The 21960-nt window shown below is 49.0% G+C and overlaps 9 protein-coding genes across 9 annotated transcripts; 7 read left to right on the top strand and 2 right to left on the bottom strand.

The window, feature by feature from the left end:
- Window positions 1-1435: 1435 nt before the first annotated feature.
- Window positions 1436-2605, top strand: ARB_02210 (uncharacterized protein; the record flags this gene model as incomplete). The annotated part of the gene is made up of 1 exon (XM_003011610.1): window positions 1436-2605. One exon carries the CDS (start codon window positions 1436-1438, stop codon window positions 2603-2605), a length of 1170 nt encoding a protein of 389 aa, XP_003011656.1.
- A 621-nt stretch (window positions 2606-3226) lies between these two features.
- Window positions 3227-3721, top strand: ARB_02209 (uncharacterized protein; the record flags this gene model as incomplete). Its single annotated transcript, XM_003011609.1, has 1 exon — window positions 3227-3721. The coding sequence occupies one exon, from the start codon at window positions 3227-3229 to the stop codon at window positions 3719-3721; it is 495 nt and encodes a 164-aa protein (XP_003011655.1).
- Window positions 3722-7511: 3790 nt separating this feature from the next.
- Window positions 7512-9056, top strand: ARB_02208 (uncharacterized protein; the record flags this gene model as incomplete). The annotated part of the gene is made up of 5 exons (XM_003011608.1): window positions 7512-7632; window positions 7706-7944; window positions 8019-8151; window positions 8214-8683; window positions 8742-9056. The coding sequence occupies 5 exons, from the start codon at window positions 7512-7514 to the stop codon at window positions 9054-9056; spliced, it is 1278 nt and encodes a 425-aa protein (XP_003011654.1).
- A 630-nt stretch (window positions 9057-9686) lies between these two features.
- Window positions 9687-12151, top strand: ARB_02207 (uncharacterized protein; the record flags this gene model as incomplete). Its single annotated transcript, XM_003011607.1, has 3 exons — window positions 9687-9904; window positions 9990-10233; window positions 10292-12151. 3 exons carry the CDS (start codon window positions 9687-9689, stop codon window positions 12149-12151), a joined length of 2322 nt encoding a protein of 773 aa, XP_003011653.1.
- A 1236-nt stretch (window positions 12152-13387) lies between these two features.
- ARB_02206 (uncharacterized protein) lies at window positions 13388-14170 on the top strand (the record flags this gene model as incomplete). Its single annotated transcript, XM_003011606.1, has 1 exon — window positions 13388-14170. One exon carries the CDS (start codon window positions 13388-13390, stop codon window positions 14168-14170), a length of 783 nt encoding a protein of 260 aa, XP_003011652.1.
- Window positions 14171-15741: 1571 nt separating this feature from the next.
- ARB_02205 (uncharacterized protein) lies at window positions 15742-16717 on the top strand (the record flags this gene model as incomplete). Its single annotated transcript, XM_003011605.1, has 4 exons — window positions 15742-15953; window positions 15985-16189; window positions 16241-16435; window positions 16496-16717. The coding sequence occupies 4 exons, from the start codon at window positions 15742-15744 to the stop codon at window positions 16715-16717; spliced, it is 834 nt and encodes a 277-aa protein (XP_003011651.1).
- A 126-nt stretch (window positions 16718-16843) lies between these two features.
- Window positions 16844-17599, top strand: ARB_02204 (uncharacterized protein; the record flags this gene model as incomplete). Its single annotated transcript, XM_003011604.1, has 1 exon — window positions 16844-17599. The coding sequence occupies one exon, from the start codon at window positions 16844-16846 to the stop codon at window positions 17597-17599; it is 756 nt and encodes a 251-aa protein (XP_003011650.1).
- A 287-nt stretch (window positions 17600-17886) lies between these two features.
- On the bottom strand, window positions 17887-18363 carry ARB_02203 (uncharacterized protein; the record flags this gene model as incomplete). Its single annotated transcript, XM_003011603.1, has 1 exon — window positions 17887-18363. The coding sequence occupies one exon, from the start codon at window positions 18361-18363 to the stop codon at window positions 17887-17889; it is 477 nt and encodes a 158-aa protein (XP_003011649.1).
- A 2133-nt stretch (window positions 18364-20496) lies between these two features.
- On the bottom strand, window positions 20497-20991 carry ARB_02202 (uncharacterized protein; the record flags this gene model as incomplete). The annotated part of the gene is made up of 1 exon (XM_003011602.1): window positions 20497-20991. One exon carries the CDS (start codon window positions 20989-20991, stop codon window positions 20497-20499), a length of 495 nt encoding a protein of 164 aa, XP_003011648.1.
- Between the last annotated feature and the right edge of the window lie 969 nt (window positions 20992-21960).

Below are 21960 nucleotides of genomic sequence, written 5' to 3'. Positions count from 1 at the left end.
TTCACCGGCTTGACGATCACACCAGAGTAAGCAACTTATCTCCCCCTCGCAGCGCATTCAAAATAAGCAGCTCATGCGTACGGAACCCTGACACTGTTGAACGCACAGGGCCGTCAAGAGTGGTCATTTCGTCTCCTTTTTTGCGATTGTTTGTCCGGCTTCGTTTTCGTTTCGGCCGTAAGGAAGGAAAGCCGGAAGCAGTCATGTGACCACGCCTTTTCCCCTGGGCGACGGTTCGACGTTGGAAATTATATTGAGGAGGTGGATAACTCGCGGGGATCTCATCATCAGCGGTGTTTTTCCAGGTTCGATCTTGTGAGGTAGACGCTAAAATAAGAAATGGAGTGATAGCTGTCAGCTTTGCAGATCTGGCAATTTCATTGTTGCGCTAACGGACGGGCTAATTATTTGAACAACGGCAAGGGGGGCGGGGAGACCACTAAGAGCCTGATGGCGGAGATAATATAGTAAGGTCTAACATGGAGCAATAATATAGGGTTTATTTATTGGCGACAGCATAACAAAATTCAAGGTATAATCTGTTTCGCATGCTCTCTTATTCTCCAATCCAACCTTTAGATCACGTTCTGGACCTGTCAAGCCGAAGGCAGAGAGCTGAATATATTGCGATATACGGAGTACTTAGGATCAGCTCTGAAGATTTTATGTGTGGCTCCAACGAAGAAGTATCCCTAAATGGCATATTTTTCCTGAAACAAGCCAGGAGCTAGAATGGAAACCTTAACCCCAAAAGATAGAAGAAGTATGGAGTACTGGGGAGTTTCATATGGGAACAGGTACCAGGTAACTGGAACAGCATGGTTAAGAACAACACAAATATCAATGTGATGGCATCTGTGAGTGGCCAGGCTAATACCTGGCTTGTGATGCGATCTTCTAAGAATAGAGGTAGAGTTTCGTTAGTTAATTGAAGAGGGTCATGACTGTTGCATGAAGGGTCTGAACACACATGCAGGCAGTAACTTGGCAACTAGCGGCATCTCGAGACAGAATAATATACCTGGGAGTGTCTGCATTCCCCTGTATCTTCTGCCTTTCCTCCTCTTTTCCCCAACCTTCATCCCTCTTGAAGGATTCAACTTAAGCGCCGGGTTTTTGGCCAGAAATTAACTTTAAGAAGCCAACGAATAAGCGCGGGGAATTGACCCCACTAATTGCCGTATCAGGTAAAGCTCGCTTCCGTCACGGCGGTTAGGCTGCGGCAAGGATCAGGGATAGCGGGCCGTTTATTAATAGAAGCTGAGATGGCGGGCTCTTATTGGACGGGAATTTGTGATTGAGGGGAAGCGGTGGTGCAGACGGAGGCATGCAGGAACAGTGTGCGTCGTGTGCGTGCATCTTCATGGCGATATATAACAATCTGGATGTTTCATCATTGTGGCCGTTCTTCTTCACGTCGCTGCTGCTTGTCTGAATGTCTGGTCAAGCAGGCGGCGGAGGGAGAAAGAACATGATTCTCCACGAGCAATCTCGAAACAGGGGGGATATACGTCCCCCCTCTACCGATCCTTTGACCCGAGATATGATATCTCCGCCCTTATCCCAGGAATCGGCCTTTGACTCGAACATGATTGCACCCCAGGTCTACTCGGGACTGGAATATGTCTCAAGCAAGCTACAGTCTAACACGCTGCACCTGACTCTCATCCTCTCCCGTTCCAAACCACTGCCTATCGGTCAAGGGTGCAATCTCACTGTCTTTCCCGTCGGCACTCTCTCGGACAATGAGCGCCATATTTTCAGCAAGTATATCCGGCGAGCGGCAAGGAAGTACCATCTCCAGCCAAAATGGATGGCTCTCTCGTCATCAAGCTCTGGCATGGACGCTATGTTCAACCCGGAATACCTTATCGACAGATCACTGAAGCAGAACGATGTCTTGATCAGCCTTGAGGGACTCACTATTTTGAACATTGACCGCACGTACACTCTCAAACAGTATCTCAATGCACTCTCCACTCCCTGGGTGACGCCGAATACGATGATCGACCGTATCCCCAGCCGCATCTATACCGATGCCTGTCTCTACCTCCTTCGACAGTCTGTTCAGAGTACAGGAGGCCGGCCGTTCGCCAAGTCGTTCTTTTATCACGCTTATAACCACTTGCACTTTGAAGACCACCTCATTGTCGACATAGCCAACGAATATTTTGCTCGTTATAAGCAGGTAGCCATTGTTCTGCCAAAGCCTCCAGCCTCTGATCCTGTCCTCGAATCGGATCCGGAGTCTAAATCAAAGGGGGAGTCAAAGCCAAACATTAACCCTGAGGTGATAGTGTCGAAGCCCAAGGAAGAAAAAGCGGAGAAGCAAAAGGTTAAAAAGAAGGAGATTTCTGCCTCATCTCTGGGTACGAGAAGAGTTAGCTTTGCAAAGGCACTCTCTCCTCTCAGAGCACGGACACCTCATAGCGCCTCCGACGTCACTCCGATTACCCGGAATGAATGGAACATCCTCGTCAGCGATTCGACTGTCGGCAGGAAGAAACCCGTCCAATTAACTGTTCCGCTAGAAGCTGGTTGTGCCCCTGATATAGAGGGGGATGGAGTCATATATGACCTCAATTGGGAGGATGTTGAAGAGTGACTGAATATGGGAGAATGACCCTCTGGCTATTTCATGACCGTTATGAACATTTATTTCGTACATAGGAACTTTTTTTTCTTTCATCCGGGGTACTGATGGATATATTTGAAGTCCGTTATGGAGCAATCAACATACCTACAATAGCTCTTATTGCCCAACGATATTCGATGATCAGCGATCCTGAATGATAGTGAGCATATCCACTATCAACTGTTGGTAGATGCTCTAAATACCTTCCAGCTTAATGACGACGGTTATCAGTATTCAGAAAGTGGGTTATCCCTGGAGGGTAGTCAAAGTAGCCTTGCACAACTGATAACACTTTGATTCGCAAGTTGGCCCCAGGGGTGCAATATTAACGGGAATTGTTTGGCCATAAGCTAGCCACGTATGAATGGCATACAGCTTGCAGGGACACGGATATAATATTGCGTAAATGAGCTGCCATGCCAGGCTGAAAGATTCTGTATCCCTGGCATCTGCATCCGAGATGCCGTCCAGGCAGCACAATAATTGATAGGCAACAGGATAACTCTGCCAGATAAAGTCGCTGGATGCTCACTGGCTCGGTAGCTAGTAAAACTTATCAACCACGGAAAGTTTACACTAGCTATCAACATAATGGAGTCTCAAGGTATCAGCAGAGGAGAGCCACGACGACAAACCTATACAGTCCGGCGTATCAAGCCATCAGACTTCCCAGCGGCAGCAGAAATTCTAGCGAATGACAGCAGCCTGGGCAAAACGTTGCACTCGGGCAAGGAAGGCTACCACAGCGGGCCCCTAGATGGATTTATCCAGAGTATACGGTCGAGATATCTGAGTCCTGGATGGGTGATATATGTCGCCGTCGCAGTTCCTAGCAAGGATGACACCACAGGCCTGAATGAAATAATTGTTGGATATGCAGCTTGGAAGCGAACAGGCACAAGCCCCGCAGCGCAAGCATGGTCTGACAATAATGAGTGGAATTTAAATGGTATGAATGCATTGCTCCTCTTCTCTTGTGGCTGGATGGCTCGCTCACGAAAGCGTCTCCGTCTCAGGTCTCCGGGTATCCCTTTCCAGCTTACAAGACAGTTTAACCCAATGCTTCCAGTTAAGCAAAGGGGTTAGTCCTGACAAGTCTTCACTTCGACTCGAGGAGAGTTTCCCATCTGCTGTGTTTCCGGAGCTGTGGTATTTGGCTACCCTCGCAGTTGATCCAGCATACGACGGAGAAGGCATACGCCCGTTGTTGACACGACGTGGTATAAGCCATGCAATTGATGAGCGCGTCCCGATAGGGCTAGAATCAAGCTTGAGAGATAGTATAGTATATGAGAAGATGGGTTTCATGCTGCTCAAAACGACGATGAAGGGGGGTGTGCCGGTGTCTGTCATGGTCTGGAGGCCCCCTGGACCAGCGCCCGAACGGGTCAGAGAGTTCCGGAGAATTGACAGTGCTGCCCGCTTCCACACACGGTGTCCCTAGCCCATTTTGATGGCATTTATGTAAATATGGCTTATGTATTCCTCAATAATCTCGGAAACCTGGGAAACCGCATTATTAAGTATTTTGATACACTCTTCTCCGGGAACTTCTGTCGCCCAGCGCCATAGTGAAATTTTGCTATAGCGTATGATGATCCTTTTTCATCCTTTACTGTAGTTATATTTTTTTTCTGCGATTAGTATGCCGGAGAAGATTAAGACGATCCAAGAGAGAACGATCTTCGACAAAAGCCATTTGTATAAGGAGAGAAGCTGGTAGATGGGAGTATTTTGTAGAAAGTAATGGCTTGAGAGAGCAGGAAGCTCTGAGAAAGCAAGAAACCTGAGAACAACCCTAGGTAACGCCATCTTATAGGTCTTGGTAGCTTGTAGTCAACACAATCAAAAGATATCTGTAGTCCATATTGTTGGGCAAGAAGAAGTTGTTATTATTAGTAAAGTAGCAAGGTGTATGATGCTAGTTAGCATGACCGACTCATAGCGACTTTCAGCGAAGGTTCTAAGACTCAACAGATACCATCTGATTCTGTGGGAACTGAAAAGGGTCCATGGAAACTTGAGACGCGTCGCCGACAATATGTTGCTGCCATACTAGGTTACCAATCGTCTGTAGTAGTATACGTCAGGCTCCCCTAATCACCGTGCTCACCCGCTGGCACACGAAACACATACAAAAATGGATATAATTTAGAAGATCAACAAGTCCTCGGAGCATGTCTTGACAGTGTTTGCTCTTGTATCATCGCCCAGCAAGATGGTTGCAAGCACACGAGGTACCGCTAGTTAACTTTAAATGGCTGCCCTGGCTCACAGCAAGTGATGTGCAGTACGGAGTAACTCCTCTGTAAGTACTTCGTTTATGTTCGAATCGTACGATGCTCGATGGTAAGAATAGAATGTCAGCGGCAATAATTTCCCAAGCCTTCTGGCTCCCGGGAATCCCGTCCCCTGAAGCAGCCAGGAGCAGAGACTGCTCAGCCAAGGGCCATCTCCATTGGTGCAGTGTCACGATGCGTCGCAGATTCTAACAATCACGACTCGTGTCTTCGTAAAGGAGCTGACAATGGATGCTGCAACATCGCTTAATAACACTGGGCGTTAGTCTCTTCTAAAACTAATCAAATCGAAGAATTCTTGGTGAGTGCGAGTGGTGGGTGTTGTGCAGAGATTTTAGCTTCTCCAATCTCTGTTCATAGCGTCAGTGGCGCGAGGATCGATCCCCTTAGTTAGATTTGTGGCTGGGGTTGAAGAGATGCTGACGATGAAGACGACGATCACTTGCTGCGTTGTTGATGCCCGCTTCGGCCCTCCATCGTCGTCCTCGTCCTTGTCCTCGTCCTCGCCTTCGTCGCCCCGAGTAGATGAAACTGCTGGGAAGTCGTTCGTCCTGCCGCTTTCGGTTTTGCTTAACTAAGCATCCATGTACATACCACGTGACCACTGCCTTTCCAGGTTCCATCTGCCTTCCAAGACTCGGTTAGTCGGAAGAAGCAGAAGCAGAAGCAACAGCAGCAGCAAAAAGATAAGATGATACGACGCAAAAGCGATATCAAATACGGACTCGCTCGTGTCTGGCAGCAGGCCAACGTCGCGGATGAGATGCCCCTCGCAAACGCACAGCAGCACCTGCAGGCCATGGGACAGACTGGGATCCTGACACCCCCGGTCTTCGGGGACCCCTTTTTCCACCCCCCCAAGTCAAACGTCGCCGACCACCACTGGTTCGCCTCGTATAGATATAGCCGGCCCCAGGCTCCGACGGTGGCACCACCACGCTGATCCAGCAAAGCGGAATATCAAGCAGTCTGACGGGCTTCCAGGAACAATGAGCCTGCTCGGCTTTGTTATATGCTGACAGAATCCAGCGCTTTTGGTAGACGGTCTGAATCGGCAGGCTAACGTCCCTCTTCATGGCACTTGTTCGACCCCCGATCTACCTGGCTGCGTAGACCGGCAGACGGGAGCTAGGAAGACCTCCCGAAACCAGTGGCCCGATACACCATTCCGATCGTGCCGTCTCGGTGTCGGTGTTGGTGTCCAGGGTTGTCAAGTTTGCAAGGTTCAAGCTTGATATACAGTTACAAGCAAGGGAGATGCCCAAGTAACTCAAGGACAAGCTGGTTGCCTGTCACCGTGCCATGTTCTTGGCGCTATAAGTTCGTTACCCAGGGAATATCAACCTGGAAATCCCCCGTTGCCCCAGGATCATTATATATATGTATACGTTTCCTCCGGTTCAAGATCTTCGCCTTCCTCTTCAGAACTGTGAATCGCAAGACTTTCTAATAATAAAAGATAAGAAAAAGAAAAGGGTTATCAACTACTTTAAGTTTGGCACCCTTGGCTCACTGTGGAACTTGCGGTTTCTAGCCTAGTTCTATATATATTCTATCACGGATTCACCGCGGAGTTCCCCATAACGCCCAAGAGAAAAGGCGTACTTTAGCCGAAGCTGCATTATCACCATACAGCCATACATACCACCAAATACACCAGGGTTACACCTCCCATCCTCCCAAGCCATGAGCCATGACAGTCGCCACGTGGGAAGAGCAGCTGAAAGGGAACCTCTCCAGTCACAGTCAATAATAATAACGATTAATGTGGAACCGCACTCGAAGGAGTGAAATTGAAACACCAGGCTCCAGCTTGGCCTGGAGGAGATCCACTGCAAGTTGGCCGAATTTACCAGCCGGTAAGTTACGGAGGATGTTCCAAATCCCCTTCCCTCTTGATTGCTTGAAGAATGAGACACAGATTCTGCTCCGTAGTTCTTGATTCTCGGTCTCCCTCGGCTGCCATGGAAATAATAAGAGCAAGCCGACGTCTGAATATGGCTATTAGGAGAGGAAGACTGTTATTGGCATGGAAACAAGTGGATACAGTGCCTATATATACACACATTTATACTATCTATAAGGGGTAACGATTGTAAAAAAAAAAAGGAGAAGTTGCAAAAAGTAACATCCAGGATCTTCAAGCTATTCCTTTTTAACACGGAAATGGCGCTGGTTTAGGATCGCTTGATGATGATTTATATTAATGCAAAACGGTCATGTCTGGCACCTTGTTAAAGCAGCGATACAAAGAGGGTTTTATACAAGGTCTTCGGGGGAGCCTTGCAAGTCAGTAAACACGGGCGGTGCAAGGATATGCGGTGTACTAACTCACGACTCTGACAGCCTGCTCGTATCATAGATAGGTATACACACGGGTATATATACATACATTCCTCCCGGAAAATGGATTTTATACATACAGGCACTCGTCCCGCCCTTCGACAACTGTTTTGTGGAACGTTTTCACATCCATTCCTTTTGAGATAGTCAGCATCCGATCTCTCTCCAGACAGACGGACGGGCCGAAAAGGATCATTGTATAGGGGGAAGACCGAGTGATTTACACAGCAAAGATGAAGTTCGGCTCAGCACTCGTGGCCGCGGTCGCTGCTGTAGCGGGAGTCGCCGCAAAGGACTATGGCGGCGTGCCAGGCCAACCTATCCAGAAGAGCGGAAAGGGAGCTGTCTTCTCTGGTAACTCCATCCCATTTTGATAATCCTACTAAGATAGATATAACGGCATCGTCACTAACACGGTGTTTCTCAGGTGCTACCAACCCCCAGCTTGATCTCCAAAACCCAAGCAATATCAACGGCCAGCCTGCCACCGACATTGGTCTTGTACCAAACCTGAAATGGAGCTTTTCTCTCTCCAAGACCCGTATGTTCCATGGCGGCTGGATTCGTGAGCAGGTTATCTCGGACCTGCCTGCCAGTCACGATATTGCAGGCGCCCAAGTGCACTTAACCAAGGGTGGAATCCGACAGATGCATTGGCACAGAGTTGTATGTTTTAATATATGTCTACTCGAATTGATTCGCAGTGGAAATATTTTACTAAGATATAACTTTGATCATAGGCTGAATGGGGCTACGTTTATGCTGGCTCCATTTTGGTATTTGCTGTCACCGAGGATGGCCAATATCAGATTGACAAACTCACCCCTGGTGACATATATTACTTCCCCAAGGGAGCTGCTCACTCTTTCCAAGGTTAGTCTAATCGATTCCCATTGTCACGGATCAATGGGCTGTATTTAACCTTGTATCAATAGGTATTGAGGACGAGAACGAGGTGCTCGTCGCTTTCGATGAAGGTGACTTCGACAAGATCGGGTATTTATTCCCCCCCTATTACTCGAATATAAATTTACAGCTATCTAACGCTTTTAACTATAGAACCACTTTCCAGGTTGCCGAGTGGATCGCGCACACTCCTCAGGACGTGTTGGCTAAGAATTTCAACATCTCCACCGGCGGCACCTTCGACAAGACCAAGTCTAATATGCTCGAGATCATCAACTCGACCACCAGCACTCACAACGTTACTGGCCCTAATGGCGCTCTCATGGGCAATAGCTCTTATACCTTCCACATCCGTGACGCTCCCGAAATTCAAGTCCCTGGTGGCGGCGGTACTATCCAGATCGTTGATTCGAAGAACTTCCCTATATCTAAGACTATTGCCTGTGCTATTGTTCGTCTAAAGCCTGGTGCTCTGCGTGAGCTCCACTGGCATCCAACTGTATGCATATTACCCCATCTATCCTGATTTATTATATCTAACTAAATATCCCTTTTAGGCTGAGGAATGGCTCTACTTCCACAGTGGAAATGCTCGCGCTACCGTTTATGTTAGCGGCGGTCTATCCCGTACATTCGATTTTACCGCCGGCGATACTGGTGTCTTCCCAGATAACGCTGGCCATTATATCGAGAATGTCTCTGAGGATGAAGACCTCGTCTATCTTGAACTATATAAGGCCGACCGGGTTGCTGATGTCTCCCTCTCCCAATGGCTCGCTCTCACTCCACACGACATTGCTGCCGCTGCTATCAATGTTCCCATCGACGTCATTGACAAGCTGAAGAAGGACAAGCAATATATTATCCAGTAAGGATGGAAAATCTGCGATAGTGCAGGCACTTGAGCCACTTATTTGAGCCACTTAATTTTCTCCTAATACCGTTATTCCGGCGTCTGGCTGTTTGATTATAGGGTTTACCAGGGATGGAGAGGTTGGTCGCATCTGCCAGCTGGCAGTTGTAAGCGCCGCCTCTTAATGTTATTTCTAGCCAGGCATAGACATGGGCATAGAGCACAATGAACGATGTTTTCCTCTCTAACCAGGCTTACTGGCCAACGGATCTCTAGGGATAGGGCCTCCTGACTATTCTATAGTTAACGTTTGTAGTTGTATTTAAACCGCTGCTCTTTACATTCAAAATCGTTTGTCAACACAGCTTTTGTACCAAGAGTGGATATGGACTCTGTAACTATTCTTGAACTGGAACCAGAGGTACTCCGGCCGTGTAGTTGAGCATGTTCGAAGTGTTGTTTGGTGGTGTTACTCCGGCAGTTAGCTTTAGTTGGGTAGAAAATAACACCCCGGATTTGACGTTTCTCGCGGCCCACATGGAAAGGAAGTTGATTTTTCGCTTCAAAATTCCCGCCAGCGATAAACAACATCGGCACCAACGAACAAACAGCAACAGCGCCGAGGATCACAGAGTTACACGTTTACCTGATGGCAGACGAAGATGAGTCGCGGCGCAAGCGCATCAAAGTGTCCAATGGCGACTCTGGCTCCGAGTCCCTGGCTGCGCCAATTCAAGGGCTTGTCGGTGCCACGGCCGACGCTGGCTCTCCAGCTCCAGATGCGCAAGCTGTAAAGGAAGCAGAAGTCGGCATTACACAATTCGTTAGCCCAGACCTGCCTGGGTTTTCTGGTGTTGTGAAGAAGAGGTATGTCGTTGTTGATCGGTTGGCTGGATGGCCTCATGACGGGGCAAAAAGAGACTTGCTGCTAACACAGGCACTGGCCCCCTAGGTATACCGATTTTTTGGTCAACGAGATCCTACCGTCGGGAGAGGTATTACATTTGAAGGACACTGAGTTGTCAACTGCTCTTAAAACTGCCATTGCCGAGACTGCTACTCCCGTCGAGTCTGCAAGTGCAACACCTCAAGATACGCCCGTAACTGGCGAGGAGATTGAGGGCAAAACAGGCGAGGTGGAAGATGATAAGACAGAGAAACCAGCTGCCGAGACGGCTGGTATTGTTCTGGCAGACGTAAGTGCGGAAGGAAGAGCCTTGGTGTCATGGGCTGTGTTTACTGATTCCATTTTAGCTGGCTACGGAAGACCGAGAACTGTTAGACCAATTATTCGGACCCGAGACTACCCCGAAACTCCTCAACCTCTATTCACGCGCTGTTGCCAAAGCTTCCTCCAGGCCAGGTGAGCTCGGCAAGGTCAAGTCTCTGGTTATCACCGACAAGGATCAGAGGACGAGCCTTCACCAGGCTATCCGTCGAATCTTCAAGTCCAACCTGGACTCAACAACCGACAGCGATGGAACGATTGTCGTCTCCGCCGCATCAGTTCAGCAACGTGGTGGGGGAAAGGGCAAACGCAAAAAGCAGTCAGGGCGGGATCGAGGTCAAGGCGCTTCTCAGCTGCCCCGTGGTAAGCTGGGCTGGAGCGAGCTCGGTGGAGACTACCTGCATTTCACATTGTACAAAGAGAACAAGGATACCATGGAGGTTATCTCGTTCCTCTCCCGTCAATTGAAGGTAGCGCCCAAGGCCTTTCAGTTTGCCGGGACCAAGGATCGGCGTGGAGCCACTGTTCAGCGGGTTAGCGTATTCCGCATTTACCCAGATCGAATGCCGAAGCTCAACGCATCCCTTCGAATGGCTGCCATCGGAGACTACGAGTACCAGAAACAAGGCTTGGAGCTAGGAGAGCTGAACGGGAATGAGTTCGTAATCACTCTCAGAGACTGCCAGTTCCCAGAGGGTGTAGTGGACAGAGGCAACATTTCAAGCCCAGAAACAATCGCAAAGGTAACCGAGCTTGTTGGAAAGTCTCTTTGTGATCTCAGAGAGCGAGGGTACTTCAATTACTATGGGCTCCAACGTTTCGGCACCTTTGCAACTAGAACTGATACCACTGGTCTCAAAATGCTCCGTGGGGAGTTCAAGGAAGCTTGTGAGTCGATCCTTCATTACAGCCCAATTGCATTGGCTGCCGCACAGGATGTCTCATCTGAGGACCCCAGCCAGAGGCCACAGATAAGCACGGATGATATCCTGCGGGCCAAGGCAATCCACATCTTTCAAACGACGGGCAATGGACGTGATGCATTGGAGGTATTGCCTAGGAAGTTTACCGCAGAGAGCAATATCATCAGGCTACTATGCCAGCGAAAGAACGACTATTTCGGCGCACTGCAGTCTATTCCCCGCAACCTGCGGCTGATGTATGTCCATGCCTACCAGTCTCTGGTGTGGAACTTTGCCGCTGGCGAGAGATGGCGCTTATACGGTGACAAAGTTGTCGAAGGCGACTTGGTGTTGGTAAGTGAGTTCAAAGATGAAACCAAAGCCGCAGCACAGCAGGCAGAAGTGGATGCAGATGGAGAGGAAATTGTCTTACCCGACGCAGATGACAGTGCTGCGGTTGATGACATGTTCGAACGTGCCAGAGCCCTGACTGCAGAGGAGGCAGCCAGCGGGAAGTATTCCATCTTTGACATTGTTCTACCTCTTCCTGGGTTCGATATCCTCTACCCTGCCAACAAAATGACCGACTTCTACAAGGAATTCATGGGCAGCGACAAGGGCGGAAACCTGGACCCCTTCGACATGCGGCGGTCTTGGAGAGACATTAGTCTCAGCGGCAGCTATCGTAAGATGCTCAGCCGGCCCGGGGCTGACTACTCTTTTGAGGTGAAGCCATACCGTGCCGAGGACGAACAGTTCGTGAAGACAGACCTTGAAAGACTTAGAGAGAATACTTCCAAGTCTGCTGATGGCAATAACGACAACAACCAATCCTCACTAACGTCAGAGACGCTAGAACAGCCGGAGAAGCTTGCTGTTATCCTCAAGTTCCAGCTGGGAGCCAGCCAGTATGCCACCATGGCATTGAGGGAGCTCATGAAAACCGGTGGAGCAAAGGAGTACAAACCTGACTTTGCTCGATAGACAACACCAGCCTCTTCGTAAAGGATACAGGTATTTCCTTGCTTGCATTATGTATAGAGAGGGCATACACACCCTCCGTCTTCCCAAAATATCAAATCCATGCATATTCAATCAGTCATTCCGACGCCGTAACTAAGGGTCACATGACACCACCAAAATTTCCGACTTTTTTTTCATGCTCAATCTCTCAATATCAATCTCACATTGTTCAAATTCAACTTCTAACCTCAGCTTCACAAAGCCATGCAAGATTTGACTTTGGTCGACGGGAAATGACGATGTGCATTAAGCAAAAGTCGAAGCTTGGACGTACCAGGTTTTAGAAAACTGTACCTGAATGCTCTGGCCACTCAGCTGGCGTAACCGGTGTTCAGTCATGCTAACTTTGGTCCAACTCTCCACTGGCTAACCTTCTATGCAGTCGACAACCACATGCGTTTCAAGTTCGGCTTGCAAACCGTGGTTCTATAGCTCTCAGTGGTCCATCTGCGTCCTCTCATGTTCCCCTTTGCCGTCATCCACTTGGCGATGAGACGGACGAGAACCACGGACCGGGCCAGTCATCTGTTGATACTAACTTAGTTACTCGCAAAAAGGGGCCATGTTATACTTTCCACACATGATGATGCGATCTTCCGAAGCGAATTCTCCTGAAAACCGCAGACGCCCCTCACTTATGCAAGATATTCCCTGCTGAGGGGCATGAAAAAAATGTCCGTATGACGACCCGTGGAGGGGTGTGGCGCCAAAGCGACGTGCATAGCGTGCAGCAGCCGGCGGGCACTTCCCACCGTGATTAACCCACAGTGGCATTTTAGCACGGCCTAGCCGCTCTTCCGTTTCATCTTTCTAGCGGGGAAAGGCACGAGCCGGATTCAAGTCCTAGGCATGTTCGTTCAACTATCTGTGGGCTTCGATTGCGCGGCATCCGTCTCGCCCGTAGATATCTAATGGATATCGACCAAAATGGCGCATCTATATATTCATCCTCCTCCCCACCGAATGGCACATACGTCCCATTCTTTCTCTTCTCACTGCAATTATACCTTTCTTTCTTTCTTTCCCTTCTCTGTTACCTTCTTTACTCAAAAACTCTGCAGGTTGACTCTGCGATTTTTGAGCTTTCATTCATTCTCTCATTTTTCTCTCATACTTCTTTCGCAGCCTGGTAGCTCTTTGAGAACTTGACGTTCAAATCTTCTACCTTTCTTTTACATTCCTTTCAAAAACAATATGATGTCCATCATGAATACTGTTGCCCTGGTTGGCCTCCTTGCTACCTCTGCTACGGCGCATATGATGCTCCATTATCCTCCTACGTTCGGTGCAGAGAACAATCCTCATCGCACTGACCCTGTTGACCCCTACCTCGACAACCCCTACAATTGCTGTGGAAGAAAGACAGTTTATCCCTGCAGAGGATACCTAGACCTCCTCGGCACCGATCAAGGCCGCCCCGTCGTCAGCTGGGAAGCCGGTTCGTCCCAGAGTTTCAGCCTTACTGGAAGAGGAACGCATTGGGGAGGATCATGTCAAGCCGGCTTCAGTACTGACCAAGGCAAAACTTGGAGAGTTGTGAGAAGCTACGAAGGAAACTGCCCCCACCGCGAGGGCTCTAACCAAAACCCGGAGGAACAAACCTTCGATTTCAAGATCCCTAGCGACATGCCTACTGGTGACCACGTATTTGCCTGGACTTGGTTCAACCGCGAGCAGGAATTTTTCATGACCTGCGCTTCCGTGACCATTACGGAATCTGGAAATGGAGGCAACACTTCACAACCTCGAGCCTTCGTTCCTCGTGGCAGCAGTGCTCGCCCAACTCCCGACGATGACAAGTCCTCAAGCGTCCCTTTCGACCAACTCCCAGATTTCCTCGTCGCTAACACCGATAATGGCTGCATGACCCCACGAACAAATGCAGAGGTGAAATATCCCAACCCAGGACCTGATGTCGCCAAGGGTGACGGCGCCTATCCACTAGAGCTTCCTTCTCCAATGGATAAATGTGGCGCATAGCCGCACAAATACTTACATATCTCTATGCCTTATCAGCTTGAAAATAGCCAGACTAGAGCCACGGTATAAAGGTTTTTTCCGCCGGAGGTACCAAGCAATCCTGTTTTCCATTCCCATGACTTGTATGTTACATACTTGCCAGGAGGTGCTGGACGCTTCCTTCCAACATTTTTTTTCCGCTTCGCTGTATTAAGACAATATCAAATTGGATCAGTTACTTCTTGTCTTTGCATCATGGGTTGCAGTTTGTCAAATAAGTGTTATTAGTATCGATACATAAATAAAAGTTTTAAGGGACGTAGTGTATTCCAAGTTAGAGAGCCGTTCAACGGTGTCATTTTCGGGAACGTAGGAGGGGGATCGTCGCCTAAGCCTCAACCCAATCTTTGATAAGCATGTCGCCGGCGCGGGAGTGCCTTAACGCCTTTCCATTTAAAAATATTTTGCACCGATTGTTTCAGCCTCGTTGTTTTAGTCTCCCCGCGGACGGCACGTGTGGGTCGCGGCTCTTTGATCTCCTTCTTTGGTGGTGGTTTCGCAGTATAGAGAGTCGTTCTAGACAAGGAGACGAGTATGGGCAATGGTGTGCTATATAGTTAACACGCACGGTCAACGGCTTGTACGTGTCGAATATCCAAGAAGAGGCAATTTCACTTACAACATCGGTGGTGATCCCGAAATACCGTCACCTGGAAAGCAACACACGTACATTTGCACCTTTCTGTTGTTCCTTCTGGAAGCAATGACAAATGCGATGGGGAGCAGTAGTTGTGAGACGGCTTCTGGGTAGTTGAGTGGTTGAGCTTCAGAGAAGCAAATAAACCATCACACCAAGGCAATAGACAACAGGTATTTATGCTCTGAAGATAGTTCTCACCACGCCGCAAGGCTATGCCCATAGGGGAAGCAGGTGGTTGATGCCAGCGTTTTGAGTAACGCAGGCATGGCGGAAAACAAAGAGCAGGCCGGGTAGTACAAAGCCATCATGTCGAGTTCATGGAGGCAGCGCATCGTTACTTTGTTTGCCTAGCGAGTGTTACTGCATAGTCAGTTCCCTCCGGCATAATAGTTGTGCTTCAGCTCGAGCGAATAGCCACTGAGACTAGTGTTACCGATCCAGCGCCCCTCGCTTTGCGAGGACGAATCCCGTCAATTCCGAAGAATAAGAAAAGCCATATACTTGTGTACGCTATAATTTCCGAAGGGTAAAGAGCTGTCAAGTGTAATATAACAATAGATCGGTCTGTCTCGAATACGCGGAGTGAGTCGATGTTCGATGTTCGATGTTCATCTTTCTGGGGTTGTCGAACATGTTTGCTCCTGCTAAAAAGGGAAAGTGCGGCGCTTAAATCGCTTAAACAGACTACCATATTGAGGGATGACTAATAAACGCGAGAGAAGTATATTCCACGTGATGTGGTAGGAACCGCCAATCAGAGGCAAGCAGCGACTAAAAGCCATCAACATCACATTCTGATCAATTGGCACAGCATACGGTGTACCGGGGCCGAACCCCCTTTAATTCACCATTTTGCGTTGATAGCTACCTCAGATTGAATAGGATACTGATCATGATGAAACGTGATGATGATCCGTTTTGGACAGCTAGAGAAGCAGTTTACTCTACCCAACTGTCTGCCTGGGAGCACCTGCAGTTGTTCTTCTTCCTCAACCATTCATTTGATCGGAATAAAGCAGGCCAGTTTCTTCTAGATAAGCTTGCAAATCTGGGTCCAGATGACTCGAGGGAGGAATATTTGCGCTCTATCATAGATGATATGCGGTCTCTAGCACAAAAATGTACGATTATCTAGCTCCGATTTCATACCTTGCTTTACAGAACTTCCTAACCTAACTCCTTCAAAAGTCTCCCGAAGCACCCCCATATCTTCTAATGCGATATCTGCCGTAAAAGAACGCCAAAATGGCATTTGCCACATCTCGGGCGAGTCTCAGGGCCTCCGACCTATCCATATAGTGTCACCTTCAGTCATACACGATGATGACCTCATACGCGGCGTACGTTTATTCCTTTATACCCTTCAGGGCCCGTCTCATAATGGCGTATAGACTCGGTTACGGGAAATCTTAGACATATGTGTATCCCCGGAAGTCTCTGATAAACTCTTCTCCTTCCTGACATCCAGCGAGAGTGTTAGCGACAACTTGAAAAACTTATGGCTGATGAGCCCAGCTGTTGCCGCTGCATTCCAAGAGGGACGTATCTCAATACATAAGAATGATTCTGATCCCAAAAGCCTGTATGTAAGTAATGCCAGTTCTCTCCTGTCTGCTAGGGCCAGCACAGTCTTATAGGTTGTGTAGTGGCTGCTACGGAAAACCAGGCCTGGAAATTTCGACGTACTCGGTGTAGCGAGGAACTGCAAATTCTCCTCGATGCCATCAACTCCGGATGATACCAAACTTCCTCTGCCAGAGGGCATTCTGCTCGAGGTCCATCACCATGTTTCTGAGTTTCTATACTACCTGGATGTTGAAAAGCAAATCCAAGCCGGGTGGGAAATTGAGGGCGAGTGTGAGCTTTGACAGGTACTTCCGTCCATATATACACGATACTTACTTCCTTCCTTAGATACCGGTCCTTGTAGGAGCTTCCGCGGACGGATACTCCGAGCACTGTTTTCTATGCTTCCACATTTCCTTCGGCTAAGGATGATGAAGCTTATCGTTTGGGCTCAAGATCGATGGAGCTCCCCTTATAACAAGTCTCTTAGATATCTACCCTTTGGACTATGCTTGAAGATCGGACCCAGAGTCATGGCGAATGAAGCCAACGCTCTCCGTCTGGTTGAACGACACACACAGGTCCCTGCGCCACAGCTAATTGGTTTTGCCAAAGATGGGCTAGGAGACGGATATCTTCTCATGTCAAGGATCCCGGGCGTTCCTGTGGATGCTGTTTATTATCGAATGACATACGAAGAACGTGCCCAGCTTACAAAGGATTTAAAGGACCATATCCTACAGTACCGTCAGATCAGAAACACCTCCCCTTACCTTATTTGCAATACCCTGGGGGGACCTACGTATGACCACCGGACAGACACAGGCGATGTATGGGGCCCTTACCGAACAAAGGATGAATTTACCAATATGCTCACTGAAGGCCTTGAAGACCTTAGGGATCAACCTCCCCTCTCAGCTCTGTACAAGAAACACCATCGGATTTTCTTTACTCATTCAGACTTGCATTACTCGAACCTGTTTATTCACAAGGGACGCCTGTGCGGTATTGTGGACTGGGAGTGTGCATCTTTCAAGCCGGAATACTGGGAGTTTACTCGGGCAGTGTGGTCGTTTATGGCCGACAGGCAGAGGGAACAGAATTACCGCCTGGCCTTTGTTGAAAACTACGAGGAAGAGCTAGAGGCTGAGCGGCTAATTTGGAGTAAAAATCCAGTTTACTGATCTAAATTATCCTTAACGCCGGTAGTGACTTCTTGGTACCTTTCTTCCCTTTTTACACTTGCCCTTGCTCTTGCCCTTACTTGTTTCTAATTTGTTTCTTATTTATTTTAATTTATTTTATCGATCTGAACGGAATGTCTACTTTATTTAGAAGCACGGGTAGTCAAGACAGTAAGGTTATAATGCTATCTCCTAGTTTATCCAAACGCCAAAGAGAGGGTACGAGTTTCTCTCGGAAGGAAATAATGAGCCTCTTTAACTCTGCAATATCCGCCAACACTGGCACATCAAGCACGTTTTTGCGCGCTGGCCTCAACATGTACTGTTCCAGATTGCCATGAATCACCAGCCAAAAACTTCGCTTCTGTCTCTATCTTACCAATCCTATCCCATGAGGGCTCCATGCCAATAAAGCCTCCATCCGCTAATTCAAAGGCCGCAGCTAACGCCCAGGTGCGACAGGTAAAGTCGCCCTCCACTTTAGTTTGACGCAAACATGCCTCAATAGCATTCATCCAGGTACCGGAGCAGTCTTCGACATCGCCCAACTTCAAGGCACAGAGAAGGCTTCGGGACCTGGTGATATTTCTGATCTCCACGGCTAGGTTCCACATCTCTTTGTTGTAAGTCTGATGAAAAAGCGTGCCCCCAGTCTCGCTCGTAGCAATCAATATACCCCAGTGGTATAGGAACTCAGCAGAAGTCGACCAAAGAAGCATGTACGCTCCTTTCCTCTCCACCCTTGCGCCGTTGTCGTAGGACATCTTTCGTGTATGTGAGGATGGAAGAATGGCGGGGTCGGTTTGTTGTACGTGCAGGAGAAGTAGAAGTAGACTTGGATGCAGGGAAGAATCGTGTTGTTATCGCAGCCAGTTGATGTCGCTGTATTTGTGGCCTGTTATAGATAATCAAAACTATAGATATAGTTAGGTACGGGCGAAGAGAGTGTTTATAAGTATAGTGAAGGAAGTGCGAGGGCATGAAAACTTCATATTATACTGGGATTGGGGGCCTAACCCGGCAGTTTGGTCCCTAGGCTGGACAGGCAGCAGAAACGGAATCCCTGTCTAGCATTTGATAAGAATTAAGTAACTACAGCAAGGAGTTGGAAGCTGAAAAGATGGCCGCTACTGACTTACTGAGAAATATCAATACCTCTTTCGCAGGTATATATCTAGTTGATGAGACTTGGGTTGTTCCTACAACTTTGTGTAGCGATTGACCCTAGGTATGCTTCATACAAAAAGGATATCGTGGTATTAGCCTATTCAATCCACTACTATTACAGTCGGGATACCCAAGCAATAAAAAGAGCGGAAACAAAAAGCAGCATGACTTTCATTGGGGAAGACTCTTTTCACTCGGGCTCCTTCTGAGTGTGGTTGGCGTAGGAGACCCAGCCTCCATTTCCTTGGATGCTGTCGTGGCTGGAGGAGGAAGACGGACCGGCAACAGTCTCGACATAGATTGTGCGTTGCATGCAAGCCGCTCGAAGGCTTATCCAACCTCTTGTAAAACCGGCAGACGGAGCGGAGAGCCAAATACACAATTAGCTTTGAGACTTGGTCTTGGGCTTAAGCTGGGGAGGGTTTACCTCTTTCAACGCTCCACCACGCTCCATGAGAGGCCTGGTCAGCGTTATCAGAACTATAGCATGCTTGCTAGCTCTCCCATATGCACAGTGATGAGTTGTTGAATCTTGACTGACTGCCATGGCACAAGGACAGGTTTTCTTGTCATTCATTTATTATCAACGCCCTTATATCTCCGGGCTTATTCTCCCGGTGGAGGATTCTCCCAGTAGAGGGAACATGTTCAACCGTCTAAGTGTCTGCTTGCGGTGGTGGACGTGGTCCTTCCTGTGGCTGTGAAGAAGAGGGAGGAATATGAGGTTAAAGGAGAGCGCGTTAAGGCGGCAAGCGCGTAGGACCCGCGGGAAGTAACTAAACGCCGGGCGGTTCCTGCTTAACTACTGGATGCTATAGCCGCCGAAGTAGGCGCTGTTGTGCCTCGGAAAGCCCCTGATGGTTTGACGACAGCGAGGCCAGCGCAATCGAGGGGCCATGGGGATGCTCTTCGGCTTTGGTCACGACGACGGACTCGTCTGGGGGATCTTCTCTACATACGCTGGCGGTTGGTCTGGCATTTTGAGTTGCCCCTGAGTATTTAACTTATTGTATAGTTGAGTCTGGATATCATAGGGTATTTGGTATTAGGGGTACGGAATATTTGGAAGTTATTTGATGGCCCAGCGGAGGTTGTTGTGGATGCTACAGATATATAAATATACCTCGGGGCTCCACGTCAAGCCACCGGCCCAAGCTAAGTTAGCTCACTCACTGGTCAACTAGCTCCTTAACTAGTCTCTTAGTGACAAGGATGATGCAATAACTAAGCAGGCAATCAGTGGCTGCCTGATGGGACGACGCAAACAGCGCATCCGGCGTACAGCTGGGATGCTGCGTGCGGCGTATCCTGTGCTGGGTCGAGGTCGATACTCTGGGATAGACACAGGCAGTTAACTAGCTGACTCTCGACAGCGACATGGCCAGTCAAGAAGTAACTAGTTAACTTAACTATCTCTTTGCTCTAACTAATGACAAACACTTATCGGGACGAAGCTTCACCGTCGAAAAAGCTCTAAGTTAATTAAGCTTATATCTCATGTAACCTAGACAGCTAGTTGACAGCAGGAGAACCAAAGACCGTCCCATCCATCCATCCAATCCATCCATCCATAGTTACTCAGTTACCCAGTTACCAGTTACCAGTTACGTATCCCGTCCATGGGGGGGGGGGCCACCTGTTACGCTCTTTGCTGTGCCGCAATTAATCCCAGCTCACGATTCACGTTCACCCTTGGTTAGTTAACCAAGTTAGTTCTTTCTCCCTCCCCTTCACGGCCTGCTGGCAAGGCTCGTATCGACCCTGGCCGTGCCTCCGAAACACGCATCGCCCGCCAACACCTTTGCCTCAGCCTCTATCTTCGCGATCTGCTCCCAGCTGGGCTCCATGCCAATGAAGCCTCCGTCCGCCAGCTCAAAGGCAGCTGCCAGCGCCCAGGTGCGACAGGTGAACTCGCCCTTGACCTCTGTCTGGCGCACACAGGCCTCGATGGCGCTCATCCAGGTGCCCGAGCAGTCCTCCACGACGCCCAGCTTCAGGGCGCACAGCAGGTCCGGGGCGGTGGTGATGTTCTTGGACGACTCGACGGAGAGCGCCCACGCGTCGGCGTCGCGGTTGTATATCTGGTGGAAGACGGTGCCGGTCTTGTCGCTGGTGGCTATGAGGATCTCCCAATGGTACGGGGAGTCTCCGGGGGACGGCGTGGTTTTGCGGAGAAGCATGTACACCCCTTTTCCGTGGACTCTGATGCCGTTGTCGTAAGACATGTCGGACAGCACAGAAACTGTAGTAGTGGATTGTAGAAGTAGTAGTAGTAGTAGATAGAGGTGATAGTAGTTGTAGATGCTGGGTAGTTAGGTAGATACGCGCGGGGGGAGAACGAGTGTAGAGGGCACGGCGTAGATCAGTGTCGTTGGCTCTCCCAGGGAGTTATGGCATGCGAGACGAGAGTTGTCAGGGCGAAGGAAGTCCGGCTCGCGGCGATCGAATAAGGGGCGGGCAGGCCAGGTATTTATCCAGCGGGCAGGCAGCCTATTAATACTTCTTTGATGCCTCCGGCCGTCGTTTGTCTCTAAGCGCCCGTACGCAGTCCGACCCCTCATGCATGCAGCCGTTGGTGACCAGGCTGCAGCACAGTCGGAGAGGTCGGAATAACCCCTGAGCGGGACGCAGCATTGGTCCTCTCTCTATACGGAGTACGCTTATACAACATACACGGTGTATATATATGTATATATATATACACGCAATACGTAAGTGAAAGAGTGCAAACGAGTCTTATCACGGGTCACTGGTTGACTTCCAATAAGGTACTTACAACGGCCCGACGGGAGAGCGAGGAGCCGTACCGGCTGCGGCTACCCATGTATCCACCAACGAGTTAAACCCGGATACAACAATAAGAGGGCGCAGTGGCGAGCGGCGGGCACCCAGGCGAGGGGCATCTGCATTAGAGTCGTAGAGGGAGACATGGATATGGATACGAATAAGGGATCTTGACATTGAGTCTGATCATTGCTATTTTACAAACGGGGGTTGGGAAGCTGTGAAACTATGCTTCCCGTTCTTCATCTTCTTCTTAGAAACACGTAGATGTGCGTTCCCAGGTACCGTGGCAAAGTAAAGATGTATTCTCATGCCATCGCCAGAGAGTGGTTGTGGTTGCTAGTGTGACAGTGAGTCCCGTCAGACATGGTAGGGTTGCCTTGTGAGTCGAGTAGCTGTACCTCAACCAC

The sequence above is a fragment of the Trichophyton benhamiae genome (assembly GCF_000151125.1).
Source record: "Trichophyton benhamiae CBS 112371 chromosome Unknown Abenha-G-c-31b08.f1, whole genome shotgun sequence".
In the NCBI taxonomy this organism is placed as follows: Eukaryota; Fungi; Ascomycota; class Eurotiomycetes; order Onygenales; family Arthrodermataceae; genus Trichophyton; species Trichophyton benhamiae.
The sequence above is the reverse complement of the archived record's forward strand: the minus strand, read 5'-3'. Positions and strand labels throughout refer to the sequence as shown.